Here is a 15,322-nt window from a genome sequence, read left to right on the forward strand (position 1 = left end):
TGAAGCTAAGATGCTTTAAGTTGTTTGGGCTGCTACAACAGAATACCTAAGACTGAGTATTTTATGAACAACATAAATTTGCTACTCTCAGTTCTGTAGGCCGTCAAGTCCAAATGTTTGCTGCCAGCTGATTTGGTGTCTGGTGAGGGCCAGTTCCTTATACATGGAGGCTTCTCACTGGGTCTTCGTATGGCATAAGGGGCAAGACAGTTTTCTGGTTCTCTTTTATAAAGACACTAATCCCATTCATACAGTATGTAATTACTTCCCCAAGAATTCCACCCCTTAATACCAACAACTTGGGGGTGGAATGTTAACAGAACTCTGATAGGACATACACCCGTGTGTTATGAATAGGATATATTGGGAGAGATTTCTACCTTTCACCTTCAGTTATTTTCTCAACTCCAGTAGTTCTGTACTTACATTTCTATTTTGATAGGGTTATTCCTTTAAGTCTTCACATAGCAATACATTATTTTGCTCAGAAACAGAAAAGATCATAAGGATGTAAGCTAATCTTTTGAAAAAATGCCAGACTCACTAACTTTGATTCTTTCTTTTCTTTATTCTCTTATTGATAGAAATTCCATTATATTCACTTTTCTTGCATGAGTGTCTTTCCTACGAGTAAGTGAGTATAAGCTGAGAAACAGAAAATGCACTTTTGCAAAATTTTAAACTTAAAAATTACCATGGTGAACTTTTTTCCATTCCTTATCTGTCCAATAGAATATGTAAATGAGCAGTATTCACATGGAAATGCCAATGAACCATAAAATCTCAGGGATAGAAAACACCTTACAGGCCATCTTGCCAGTCTTCCCATGAGTCAAGGATTTCCCCTTTGCACACCTGACAAAGTAGACCTGAAGTCTACTTGAACACAACACCACTGACTGTTAATTTTTTTGAGGTAGCACATTCTATTGTTGGGCAGCAATGATTACTAAATTATTAGTCTTCTTTATTGTCATTTGTTCTCTAGTTAAGGAAAATTTGACTCTTGTTTTGAACTGAGGCTTTGTTAGAATTGGCAAATAAGGGTCAACAGAACCAAAAATAAAATTGAAGTTACCACAATAAACTAAGGTTAGAGAATGTCAACCAAAACATCTGACAAAGAACAAACAGGATACTAGTGCTTTGAAATTAATTATTCACACATTTGTTCATGTTTTTTTTTTTTGAGGTGGTTCACAAACATTGGTTAAACATTGACAACATGTGCCCTGCTAGCTAGGTGCTGAAGATGCAAATATGTATGAGATCTTCTTCACTTTTAAGTAACTCACAGTCCCAAGCAATGGCTTAACCACTGTGCCAAATGCCCAGTTAATAAGGTGTTTGGAGTTAATAAGCTCACATGTTGCTGCCGTCTCCTTCACTGTAGCCTTTATCACAATTGTAACTAGTTGTTTGCATGTTTCTTTGTACCATGTCTGTCTCCTTATACTGCAGTATGAGCTCCCTGATGTCAGAGGCTTTTCTTCAAGCAGAGTAGGCACTCTTAAGTCGAATGAATAAATAAGAAAGAATTCTAGTTGAATAGTTAGGATATGGTGAGAGCAGCATTATAAAAGATAAAACTTCTAATACATTAGAGCAGGAGAGATGAATTCATTCTCATCTCCAGGAAGGTATGTGCTCTTGACCTTGAATGAATTGGAGTTTATCAGACAGAGAAAGTGTGAAAGAGCATTTCATACATAGAAGTTATATTTCATCTGGGGAGTGGCAGATAATATGAGGTGGCTGGAATGAGAAGAAAATGATTTTTTAAAAAATAAAATATACGTCTTATTATTTATTTCTTCATTTGATTAATATTCATTATATATTCCCTGGGATACAATAATGAATAAGATTAACCATGATTATTACCTTCAAGGAGCTTACAGTCTGGTGAATAAGGTGGATATTAATCAACTAATCAAAATAACCATCCAACAAATATAAAACTGATGGTGTGACAAGTCTGCTATAGGTGAAAGGTGCCTGGTTCTATATATGGGTTAAGATGCTACCTGTGATGCCAGCATCCCATATGAGTGCTAGTTTGAGTCCTAGCTGCTCTACTTCCAGTCCAGCTCCCAGATAATGCACCTGAGAGAAGAGCAAAGGATGGCCCATGTATTTGAGTCCCTGAACCCACACGGGAGACCTAGATGGAATCTCAGCCATTGTGGCCATTTGGAGAGTCAACCATCAATTAAAACATTCTCTCTGTCTCTCTCAGTCTCTCCTTGTCTCTCTCTAATTCTGCCATACAATTAAATAAAGAAATCTTTAAAAATATATAGAACTGTTGTGTAGTCAAGGAGATCTGAGAGAACTAAGACATTATCCTTGAGTTGACATTGGTAGGCAAAGAGGGGAAAGAAAAGATGTGCAAGTCCTGTGGCAGAGATGAAAATGGCACATTAAAAGTAAAGATAAAAGAATCTAGAACAGAAAAGTGAGTTCTAATAGTCTCTTAGTGGAATCTTTTGGTTCTCATTTATAAAGGATCATGTCACCTGCAAACGGGGATAATTTGACTTTCTCCTTTGCAATTTGTATCCTTTTGATTTCTTTTTCTTGGGTAATAGTTCTGGATAAAAATTCCAGAACTACATTGAATAATGGTGAAAGTGGGCATCCTTCTCTGATTCAGAATCTTAGTGGCAAGGCTTCTAGTTTTCCCCATTCAATATGATGCTTGCTGTGGGTTTGGCATATATTGCCTGATTGTGCTGAGGTATGTTCTTCCCAATGTTTTAAAGGACTCTATGGTGAAAGGATGTTATATTTTATCAAATGCTTTCTCTGCATCTATTGAGGTAATCATATTGTTTTTAATCCTTCATTTTATTGATGTGATAAATTGTGTTTACTGATTTGTGTGTGCTGAACCATTCTGGCATTCCTTGGATAAATCCCACTTAGTCTGGGTGAGTGTGTTGTTGGATGTAGTTTGCTAGTATTTTGTTGAGGATTTTTGCATCTATGTTCATCAAGAATATTGGTCTATAGTTCAATTTTTTTGTTATGACTTTCTCTGGTTTTGGAATTAAGGCAATGCTGGCCTCCCATGAGTTTAGAAGGATTCCCTCCCTTTCAAAAGTTTTTAATAGCTTAAGAAGAACTGCGATTAATTCTTCCTTAAAAGTTTGGTAGAATTTAGCAGTAAATTCATCAGTACTGCTTTTCTTTGTTGGGAGGGTATTATTACTGGTTTAATCTCAGTCTTGATTATTGATTTATGCAGGTTTTCTGTGTATTCATGCCTCAATTTTGGTAAATTATGTGTCTAGAAATGTATCCATTTATTCTAGATTTTTCCAATTTGTTGGCATATAGCTGTGTGTGAAAATCATCAAGGTACATGAGAGAGCACAGGGATAAGTACAGGACAGACCCTAAAGTGTTTGTGTTGCATGTGTCTTTATCTGAAGAGTCAAAACCCATGGAAAGTTCTTCTACAAGAGATGGCCCCAATCTGCAAATCTTTGGGCTGTGGTGTGCCCAGCTGACTGGAGGTGTCCACAGTGGAAAGAGGTAGATATTGTAAAAACTAGTGCTAGGGAAGCAGAGGTAAAGAAAGGCTCTGGAAGTGTACCCCTTTTTGTAAGAACACAAATTGCATGCCAACAACCATTATCCTTCACTGGAATGAAAAATATGTGGGAGATAACTCATCTCAGTTTAGTGTAGTTTGAATCAGTGTTTTGAGATGAGGGTAAACAAAGAAATAAAAGTTATTGAAAACTTTGGCAAGTCAAAAGCTAGGAATAATGAAATGAGATGTAGTAGAAAGAGACTTGTTTAGACATCTTCAGATCTAGGTTCTAGTTCAGGCTACTACAAGGGATGTGACCTTATTGCATCTGAGTTTCAAAAAGTGGAAATAAGCAAATTGAACCAGATTAATATCCAAGTTTTCTTCTGCCACATCCTGTGGTTCTAATCTCAAAACATGGAAATATATAAAGCATGACATAATGCTAAATCATAGAGATGAATTTCAGTATTTGAGCTTTTTTATTTATTTATTTGAAAGTCAAATCTCTCTCTCTCTCTCTTTCACACACACACACACACACACACACACAGAGAGAGAGAGAGAGAGAGAGGAAGAATGAGTGAGTGAGTGAGTGAGAGAGAGAGGGAGAGAGAGAGATATCTTCTCTCCATTAGTTCACTCCCCAAATGGCCACAATGGCCAAGGCTGGGCCAGACCAAAGCCAGGAGGCAGGAGTTTCATCTGGGTCTCTCATGTGGGTATGGAGGCCCAAACACTTGGGGTACCTTCTGCTCTTTTCCCAGGCACATTAGCAGGAAGCTAGATCAGAAGTGGAGCAGCCTGGACTTCAACCAGTGCATGGGCGCTGCTGACAGTGGCTTAACCACTGCACCACAATGCCAGCCCTAGTATTTGAGCTTTTGATAGAGCTACAGTGACAAGCATTGACATGGAGGTTAATGTGCTAGTTGGGACATCCTCATTCCATAGTAGAGTGCTTGAGTTCAAGTCTCAGCTCTGCTTCTGATTCCAGCTTCCTGCTGATGTGCATGTTGGGAGGTGACAGGTGTTGGCTCAAGTAGTTTGGTCTCTGCCACTCATACGGGAGAGTAAGACTGAGTTCCTGGCTCCTGACTTTGGTCTGGCCAAGCCCCAGCTATTGCATCTGTTTGAGGAGTGAACCAGCTGATGGGGGGAGGGCAGGCGTGTGGGGGTCAGGGTGTGTGTGTGTGTCTATATATATATATGTCTTTTAAATAAACAGTATAAATACATGAATAAAATTTTTCCAAATATAAAGCCATATAGTCTATAATATATTTGATTATAGACAAGTAGGGACAGGAATGTAATTTGAAAGTGCATCTTTACTATTAAAACAGAGTCTAGCTAAGTAACATCCTTTGAACAGGAATCTTACTACTGAATATTCCAGACTGATCATTACATGATCTAAAAGCTATTTTTATCAGAAGAAACCTAAAATGTTCAAATCCTATCCAAATTTCATGAACATAGCTTGATTTAGTTTCATAGAAGCTAAATTTATCTTATGCCAAACATCCAAATGAAATAGGAAATTTAAGTCAATCACTGAAATAGCATAGAACTCCAGGTAGCTACTGAAGTTTGTGATATTTTTCAGGATATTGCCTCCCATTTCTTTCAGTGCTACCAACAGTCTCTCTGTAGGTTGCATTCTTTATTTCCCTCATTTCCTTTCACGTTTATTTATCTCCTTCACTTGGTTGTGACTATTGAAAGACTTTTGTCAAAGGAGACATTTCAAAGAACACATCTACAGCCCCAATGTATAGGATGCTTTTACAGTCATAATAGAAAGTCTTCTAACAGAGTGGCTGAATATCCATATAAAAGTTTGAGGCTTTGTGTGTGTGCATGTTTTAATGAAGACTGAACATTTCCATCAATGATTATACCATGTAGTTTATAAAAGGACCAAGATGCTTTGGCATTCAGTGTTCTATTTTTCAGAGTAAAGAAGGACTTTTTAGTAGTTATATAAAAGGTCATTTTTTCTATAGGGAAATTCAGTAATTCAGTATTTTATTCTCTAATTATAGCACACATATATATGGGGGAGGTTAATTCTTTAATTTTCTATTCTGTTGAAGTTAAATCATATTCATCTAAATAGTTTATTTATAAATTTGGAGACATCTATGATATTGAAAGATGCTCGTATTACATACCCTACCTCTTATCTATCTTTTCCCCTTCTTACTGCAACACAGTGTTTTCTTTGACCACTGAAAGCAAAGCTTTTAGGATTTCATTTGAGTGTATCTAAAAAAAGCATCGGTTATATCAAGGATAAAAGTCTTAGACTTTTTTTTAACTAAGGATTTAACAGTGATGCTAAAATTGAGGAACATATTGATATTAGCAGGCTTTGATTACAAAAAAGAAATTCCACATTTCACTTGTCTGTTGACAAGGACAACATTTCACTTAATACTAGAACTCAATGTAAAAACCAGTAAACAATATGAAATTCATTAATATTCTTGACCAAGTTCTGGAGTAATCCAGGTATGTTGAATTTTTTAGAATAGCTGAAAGTTTCTAGAACTTTACTTTGAAATGTTTTCTATGTGTGCATATATATATATATAATAAATGTTATTTATTTTAACTTATAATTTTATTGTTTTCATTAGTAAATTTTGGAGGCTCATTTTAAAATTCCATCAGGTATTAAATTTTCAAAAGTGCATCAATGAAATTTTCATCTCAGAGATATGGTGCCTTTCCAGACATCACTACAAATAATTTTTGTGGCTCTTTAAAACAGAAATCAGTGGGTATCAAAACTTACTGCTTAATACTATACATGCAAATTTAAGAAAATTCCTTAAGAACTATACATGGAGTGATACTGTCTTAAAGGTCTCAGAGCTGTTTGTTTGCAAATGCCTGCTCAGCGTGTACTAACAAGACAAAATGCAATGTTAAACATCACTTCGATCTTTAGAAAGATTTGCTTTTTCTCTTTGCAAGATTACACACGAGGCTCATCCTGCCTGGCTACACTCAGCAAGTGTCAAGTGTATGACATAATGCTAGTATTTTTGAGACTACAGTAAAAAGCCCATTCCACCCCCAACTCCCACCCCCCAAACCTGGAGCGGCGAGCTGTAATTATGCTGCCATGATCAAAAAGTTGTGTTTTGTCAGGTTTGGTGGTGAACGGTTGCCAGCATAATTCCACGCTATAGTTAGGAGTAGAGTGCAGCTGTGCAAAACTCAAATGTTTGTTGTTGTTTATTGTTCAGATTTGCTTTTTTCTCTAACAGACTAATGAAGGGATGTTTAGTACATTTGCAGTGGTGGACTGATTTGTTGCAAGCTTGACTTTGAGTTGGTTGAAGCAGTGAAATGAATCAACAAACTGCCCAAAGAAAATAGTCACTGAAATTTTGCCCTTGATAAAAATATGTGTCATTGGCTTATTACTGGTCATTTATGTATATAAATTCTATGTGGTTACATAACATCTATGTGAGTTAAGCATTGAATGATTACATTTTATATTATATACTGAATTCAATTACATGATTTAATTCCTAGGAGGTAAAATTGTTATGATAGACATAATTTCACCTATTAAACCATATACAAGAAGATGTAGCTTCATATTTACTTTAATTACTAAAATTAAAAACATAAATTTTGCGAACACTCTAGAGTTGTAAGACACAATGCCTAATCCAGAGGGAACTGGCAGATTCACTGTTAGATATAAAATGACTATGGCAGAAAAGAACGTAGATGAAAAATGAAAAGTTAGAGTATAGAAAATCAACTAAACACTGAATTAAATTAATGAAACTTTTAAAATGTTCTGAAGGTAGTCTGTTCCCAGCTATCATAAATATTAAAGGGTTCTTGAAATGAAATATGAACACCACCTTTTTTTTAAGAAACTAGCCATGGAAAAATGTTTTCATTGACTGAGGTAGTAGAAGTTTATTTCTGTCTAAAAGAAGGCTGGTGACTGGAGGTGGGTGGAAGTGGTAAATGCCACAGATTCATAGTGGGAGGGAAGAACTTAACCAAGTGTCACAGGAAATCAAAGAATTGTAGGCACGGGAATACCATTGTTTAATGGTCGAGGACAGTCAAATCCAAGCCAAAAGGTGAAAGAGGATGTAGAAAGGTCAGCCCAACTGGACCCAGGTGTGCTGAGTCTCAGAGCCCCTTTCATGATCCCAGGCAACCTTCCAGAAAGAGCAAGTAGGTTTAGATGTTTTTCTATTCTGCAAGAAGGAGACGTGGTATTTTCAGCACAGAAGACTTTAGATTAAGAGAAAACTTTATGAAGTATGTACAGGTTTGAAAATGTATAGTTTGATTTGATGGTTGTTTAAGAGGTTTTGAGGATAGAAAGCTCTGGAGAGTAGGTTAGGAAGAAGAGGGAAGGAATGGAAGAGAGCTGGGCAGTGCGTAGGGTCCTAAAGATGGGCAAGGTGGGAGAGGCAACCACAGAGGATGGGGGAGAAGGGAGAATGACAATTAAGCAGACAGGCTGAGAGTCTCAAAGGTACCATTGATCAGGGCTTACATGCTGCAGGTGACTTGAATTATAGGCTTATTCTGAAGTCTTGATTACCTGTCTGAATGCTAGTCACAGCTCTTCAGCTGCTCAGAAACTTATGTTATTGAGCTTGTACTTTTTATCAGGTTACAAGCAGAACATTCTGCCAAGGAGAATAAAACAGTTTTAACTACAGTAACATCATCAGAGCAGATAATCTTAAAGTTTTAAGAAAATCAAATCAACAAGCCATTCTTTCACCCTGTTTCTCCATCCCTGCTTTGAAGACAGGGCATTAAATTTCAGTCTGCCTTTTATTGTGGGCTTTGTAATCAACACTGGATTTCTTATAAATAGAAAGTTCTTGACCAGTAAAGAAGATATTTTGAAATTTAAAACTTTTGACCTCTCTTCACTTGAGACACATACCCTACTAAAGGAAAATTTGCTGTACTTCATAGACATGATTTTTTTTAAGACAGTTGATGACCTAACAGTGATTATGACATAGAATTTGCTTTTGTGGTGACTTTTACAAGATAGCAAGTCACACTATGCCCTTGACCACAAACATCAGATATTTCTGTCACATTGGAGTTAGTGCTCTTTCTGAAAAATTTATAATCAGTTCAAAAGCTGCAAAATAAAATCAATTCATTTTGTTTATTCATATACAAATTCAATTCAAAATGCTTATTGTCCATGTGGATTATTCACATAATCTATAATGGATTGTCACTATGTCAGTACATCAGCAGAAAAATTATATAGTGGGGACTGAACATTCAGATTCACCACTGGAATGCCCCATCTTTAATAGTTTCAACTGTTTATGCAATATTGCTGCTGAATTTATAGTTTATAGTTCACTGTCAGCTGAATACAAAACACCAATAACACCAGAGATACATGCTGTGATGTGCCTGTTGGGTTTGGGTACAGGGATTGGTGGAGAAAAGGTGGGGCCCACAATTTCTGGCCTTGTATGTAGGCTTATGATCCCCTGGGGAAGACAGAAGATACACCAAAAGAAACATTAAAGTCATACTTTATTTAGTAGAGCTTTTCATCTTAGTTTTCTTTGGTGGTTGGAAATCAAGCTTCAAGAAGAAATATTCTTATTCTTATTATATTCAGATATATCTTCCTATAGGGAACACTTCACAGAAACTATCTCATTTAACTACCATAACACTGTCTATGAAGTAGGTACTGTTATCCTCATTCTACAGATAAGGAAATTGGAGTTCAGAGAACTTAGGTTACTTAACCAGCCATTAACAGCTCTCCTCTATTTTTTGTAAAAATAGGCATTTTTGTCATCTGAGATGAAAGTACGTATGTATAGCTTAAAATATTCTTGTTCCTGTGTAGTTGAAAAAACTCCCAATTTGAATATATTTACTGGCCATATTTGAAACACTTCTTATATAGTCCATCTATATCTTTTCATAATCTTGACATATCCATTTGAGAGGATACTTGGCCTCCAGATGGAGAAACAAATATAACTTACAGGATGGAGAAACCAGAGGCCTGCAGAACTTGATGTGGATCTTCAAGGAGAATTCTAATTATAAGGACCTCTTCAGTCTAGATGCTTTTCCCTTCTTATAAGTCACTGGCTGTGTGAAATGTGGTGTTTTACATAGAAAGTGGTGTTTTGGATGAATCGTTTGAAGCTCCATGATTTCCTGCAAAAGCATTTTGTGGAAAATTAGAAGATGCTTGCTGCTGCAGATGAGAATCATAGAACAACACAAGGGAATATTAGAGCAGTAATATTTTAAAGAATTAGGACACAGGAGGAAAGAGGTGTGAAGGAAAGGAATATACACACACGTACCCACACATTTGGACATCTACCATATACACATAACATGTAAACATAGGTACATTTCAGGCAAGGGGTCCTGATAGCTTTGTTTATTAATTTAATTAGCGGTCTTATGGAAAATAAGGAATTAATTAATTATTTAAAACTTTTAAAAAATATTTATTTATTTACTTAAAAGGCAAAGTTATAGAGAGAGAAAGGGAAAGAGAGAGAGAGAAAGAGAGAGAAAATCTTCCACCCGCTGGTTCACTCCCCAAATGGCCCCAATGACTGGGGCTAGTCTAGACTGAAATCAGTAGCTCAGAACTCCATCCAGGTTTCCCACATGGATACCAGGGACTCAAGCAGGTGAGCCATCTTCTACTGCTTTCCCACACTCACAGGCAGGGAGCTGGATTAGACATGTGGAAGCCAGGACTCAAACTGTACCCCAATGTGGGATGACAGCATCATAGGCAATGGTTTAACCTGCTGTGCCACAACATTGGTCTCCATTATTTAACATTTAAAAAAGTTGTTTATTTGAGAGGCAGAGAGACAGAGAACCAGATAGGAAGACACATAGACAAAAGCAGAGAGAAATCTTATCATTGCTGGTTCACTCCCTAATACCCACAACAGTTGGGGATGGGCCAGGCCAGAGCCAGAAGCCAAGAATTCAATCTAGGTCTCCTTCGTGGTAGCTGAGACCCAAGTACTTGAGTTCTTACTTGCTGCCTCCTTGTCTGTTCATTAGCAGCTGTAATCAAGGTGGGTGCCAGTACTTGAACCCAGGCACTCTGATGTAGGATGTGGGCCACTGCTAGGTCAAATGCCTGCCCCTATTTAACGTTAAACCCCTACTATGTATAATCAGTGCACTCAGTGACTGGGATCTAGTAATAGAAGAGATGGTCTACACGAGCTCCTAGTGCAGTGTGAGAAGGGTGTTTTCTGCAGTGGTATGGTGAAATACAAGAGACATGCATAGAATTTCAGAAGACTCTCTGGGGGAGGTGACAACTGAGGTGAGTCCTAAAGAGTAGTCAATCAAAAGGGAGCAGGAAAGGGGGTGGCCTTTCTATGGCACAGCATGGAAAGGCCAAGAGCTTGAAATAACGGGTGTGCAGTTTGGAATTGTGGAAAAATAGTATTCTCTTATCCATGGTTTTGCTTTCTGCATTTTCAGTTTTGTGGTCAGATGATGTCTGAAAGTGTTATGTGGAAAATTCCAGAAATAAACCATTCATAAGTTTAAAATAAATTTTATTACAGTATGTTATAAGTATTCTATTTTATTGCTTGCTTTTACTGTTCATCTCTTACTTGCATAATTTTTAAAATATCATAGGTATGCATGTGTAGAAAAGAAAATGGTAAATATAGGGTTTATAACTGTGGTTTTAGGCATCTACTAGGGATAAGGGCAGATTTCTGTATCCCCCGTGGATTGAAGGCTGCTCTTCTAGGGTCCTTCAAAAAGTTTGTGTAAAATGGAATTAAAAGGTAAGTTTATATTGGTGCAAAAAATGTTTGAAGTTCAAGCATAATTTTTCCGTAATACTTATTTTTCATGGCCTTTTTGAAGACCATCTCTATAAAGGATTGCAACATTTTTTTAGAATTAATTAAAATAAACTTTTAATTCAGTTGTTCCATGGACTTTTTGAAGTACCTTCAAGCAGTGATGGGGGCGGGGTGTTGGAGAAGTAGGTTTGACCTAGTAGGGCTAAGCAGATGTTGACGTGTTGGTAGGACTTTATGCCTCCAGTAGCAATGGGCTTTGGCAGGGATTAAAGCAAGTGAGTGGCAAGGTCAGATTTGATTCTTAGCAGATTATTATGGTAACTGTGTGAAGAACAGTGTTTAGGTGGACAAAATCAGAATGTGGGATCCAAGTTTAGAGGTTGTAGTAACCTGCAGCCAAGGGATACAGAGGGTTTAACGCAATATTTTGCTAATGGGGATTAGTTAATATTAGTGGAAGACTAAAGCAGTGTTAAGGAGGTATAATTGGTAAGACCTGGTGTTTATTGGATGCAGACCAATGGAGCAGGGCTTCTCACAGTTTCGACGTGGGTAACAGTGTGGGCATGCAGAACTCCGTAAATATCAGATAGAGTGTGGTGGATAGGACTGATATGGCATGCTGGAGGCATGGTCATTTTAGCTTAATTTGTAAGAGTTGATCAACAGGTGGATATTTAATGAAGAGGTCTCGAGACAGATTTGGGAGATGTCAACCTAGAGGAGTGTACACTTGAATACATAACCTTTTCTAAAGCAAAGATTTCTATCTAAAAACACGCCGTCCTTCATGTGTCACTTGTTATCAGCAGCATGAGCGCATGGACTAGGAAATACGCTAGCGAAATGGCCAGTAACCACATGGCTGTTGCTTTCTTCCAGCTGTCATGCTTGCCCCGGAGGGAAACTGTTTCAGCTGACCTCGCTTGTTAAGCACCCTGGCGCTGCGGCTTTGTCCGGTTCAAGATGGCCGAGAAGGCTCCCCCTGGCCTAAACAGAAAGACTTCCAGGTCGACACTGTCTCTTCCTCCCGAACCTGTGGACATCATCAGGAGCAAAACGTGCTCGCGGAGGGTGAAGATCAACGTGGGGGGCCTCAACCACGAGGTTCTGTGGAGAACGCTCGACCGACTGCCCCGGACACGCCTGGGCAAGCTCCGTGACTGCAACACCCACGAGAGCCTCCTGGAGGTGTGCGACGACTACAACCTGGGCGACAACGAGTACTTCTTTGATCGCCATCCGGGGGCCTTCACGTCCATCTTAAATTTCTACCGGACAGGGAAGCTCCACATGATGGAAGAGATGTGCGCGCTCTCTTTTGGCCAAGAGCTTGATTACTGGGGGATCGATGAGATCTACCTGGAGTCTTGCTGCCAAGCCAGGTACCATCAGAAGAAAGAGCAAATGAACGAAGAACTGAGGCGAGAGGCGGAGACCATGCGAGAGCGAGAGGGGGAAGAATTCGATAACACTTGCTGCCCCGAGAAAAGGAAGAAGTTGTGGGACCTGCTGGAGAAGCCGAACTCCTCTGTGGCTGCAAAGGTAGGAAAAAGGGGCGTGGTTTGCCTGGACATGGTCGGAAAAGGTGGCACCCACGTCCCAGAGGGTGTCATTTTCTTTTGGTAAGGCCCACCAAGATGTGGCTACCAAATAGTAAATACTACTTTCTGAAGTTTTTTTCAGGGGTGGGACATATACAGTTATTCTTCCCATGTGATGTCATAAAATGATATTGCTCTTTTTTTAAAAAAAAGACATTTATGTATTTGAAATTCTAAATGTCATTATCTGTAGGAGCAGGCTTGGGTAACAGGCAAAAAGACAATTCTGGCTTCCCAGGTGCTAAATGGTGTTGGTGAGTTGGAGTTTGAGGAGAGAGCTCAAGCTTAGGCCCATACTGCTCAGAGTGTTGCGGAAGACAGGGGCACAGCCTCTGTCTTGAATACTATTATTGGGGTGCAACCTGGTCTGGTTTTGTGGAGGTTCAAAGAAAGAGAGGAGAGCATGGCCCCTACTTGTGCCCTGGAGGCGAGAGTAGGGAGGGGGCTGTGTTACTAAGCTGTATAAGGAATGAATCAATGGACAGAGTGCACAGCCAGCCTCCCCATGTGGGAACTACTCTAACAGTGATGTTGCTGGCTGTTGGTATTTTGTGTTCACAATCAAAGTATTTGGAGGTCGTGAAGTGTTTGCTTACGATGAAGGCAAATTCCTGCCTTCCCATTGTGCCTGTATATGTAAACTACAAGAGTCAGTTTTTTCCTAGTGTAAATTTTTGTTGTTAATTTCAGTATTTAGTTCAACTACATGATTATGTCATTTTATCTAGAGCTTTCCGAGTCAGCTTAAACTGATTTTCATCACATATTTAGTTCTGTATTGCAGTATGAGTGATAAGTAAAAAGTCAAAGGAGTCATCTTTATCAGCAGGAGCATAGTATTGATGTTTGGTGCATGAGAGATGAAAATGGAGTATGGATGAGGAAAGAAAGAGTGTCTTTCTATGAATAGTTTTGATTACTGACTTTTTTTTTTCAGATATCTTCTTTCTTATAAACAGTGGTGATTACAGAAATACAATAGGTTATATGAACTTTTTGATTGGAAATTCAGATTCTGCATGATAATCTACAACACATAAATCATGTAAATGATCAGCTGATGCAGATGATCATAAAACTCTGTCTTGTGCTGTTGAGATGTCTGGTTTTGTTTCTGGTTGACTCCAAAGGCAATGTATTTTGCAGGTTGGACATATACCTAAGTGAAATAAAATGTATTTCTGTTACACATAATGAAAAAATATGTATTTTGTGGCAAAGAGAAGATTTCAAGCAGGTTTTTTTGTGAATAATTGTTTACTTTTGTCTTATCTGAAAGAAATAGATTTGGCTTATTTGTGAATTTTGATGGAGAAAAGCTACTGCTTTTTCCAGTGGCAGGTGTTTAGTTATATATATGAGTTATTTCTAAAAATATAATTTTGAGAGTGAATGTGAAAAGACTCTTGATCAAAGTGAGTGTTGTGGGTGTTAACTCTTTCAAGACTGTAGGCAACTGGGGAGTAAATCACTGTTCCATCAAAAGTTCCAGAGGAGTGAACCAACGAGGTAAAAAGAAATAGCTAAATCAAAGATGATTTGAAGGGTTGGTATGATTTACTTGTTTATAACAACACTAAAGTTAAGAACTGTTATAGACTTTCTAGTAATATTGGAATCAGGTCAATAACCTGATTTCTCAGACAAGGGAGTTCATTTAACCTCTAAATTTTGGAAGCAGCAGCTGTCTCTTGATGTCTAAGAATGTAGTGATGATAGTATCCTATTAAAATACACCATTACATACCCTTGTGCATCAGATAGATTATGTCAACTTGCTTCAAATTATGTGTAAATGGATAAGATATGTGCCTATAAGCCATACCCAGTGCCTATGGGCACTTAATTTTGGGAAATTTTATGTGGTTATAAATAGTCAAATTGTTTCCAAATATTCATTAAGCTAAATGAATCTTGGCTACCTCAAGTGGATTGTTTACTAAGTATTCATGAAAGGTTGGTGTTTGTTTATTTGAATGTCTACATTTTCCTCTCTGTTTGAATGGTGAAATATTATGGAAATTATTTACATTTGATTATATACCAGTTTAGTGAAAGTATTGTTCATTTGTCTGAGGTTTAGAGCCTGTCAAAAAATAGCTCTGTATGATGTCTTACATAAGCCAATACCTTTTCCTGTACTCTTCTCAACTCATGTAACTTGTTATTTTTCTGAAATAATTCTTGGTAAGGGGAGTGCTAATGCAGATGTGTGTGAATAGTAATTTCACAACATAAGAACAAGTGGTTTTATTATAGCCACAGGAGGATGGTACTCTGGCCCTGACTGTTGCTATTATGGGTACGTCAGC

At 37.9% G+C, this 15,322-nt stretch overlaps 1 protein-coding gene across 3 annotated transcripts in view; it reads left to right on the top strand.

Moving 5' to 3' along the window:
- The window catches only part of KCNB2 (potassium voltage-gated channel subfamily B member 2), a 476,202-nt gene that overhangs the window by 17,343 nt on the left and 443,537 nt on the right, over nt 1–15,322 (top strand). For all 3 annotated transcript variants that reach the window (NM_001082137.1, XM_008255643.4, XM_008255644.4), the window contains 1 exon segment: nt 12,289–12,951. In NM_001082137.1, the coding sequence (NP_001075606.1) occupies nt 12,373–12,951 (579 nt within the window). In that variant the 5' untranslated portion in view covers nt 12,289–12,372.

Source organism: Oryctolagus cuniculus, chromosome 6, assembly GCF_964237555.1.
Source record: "Oryctolagus cuniculus chromosome 6, mOryCun1.1, whole genome shotgun sequence".
Classification (NCBI taxonomy): domain Eukaryota; kingdom Metazoa; phylum Chordata; class Mammalia; order Lagomorpha; family Leporidae; genus Oryctolagus; species Oryctolagus cuniculus.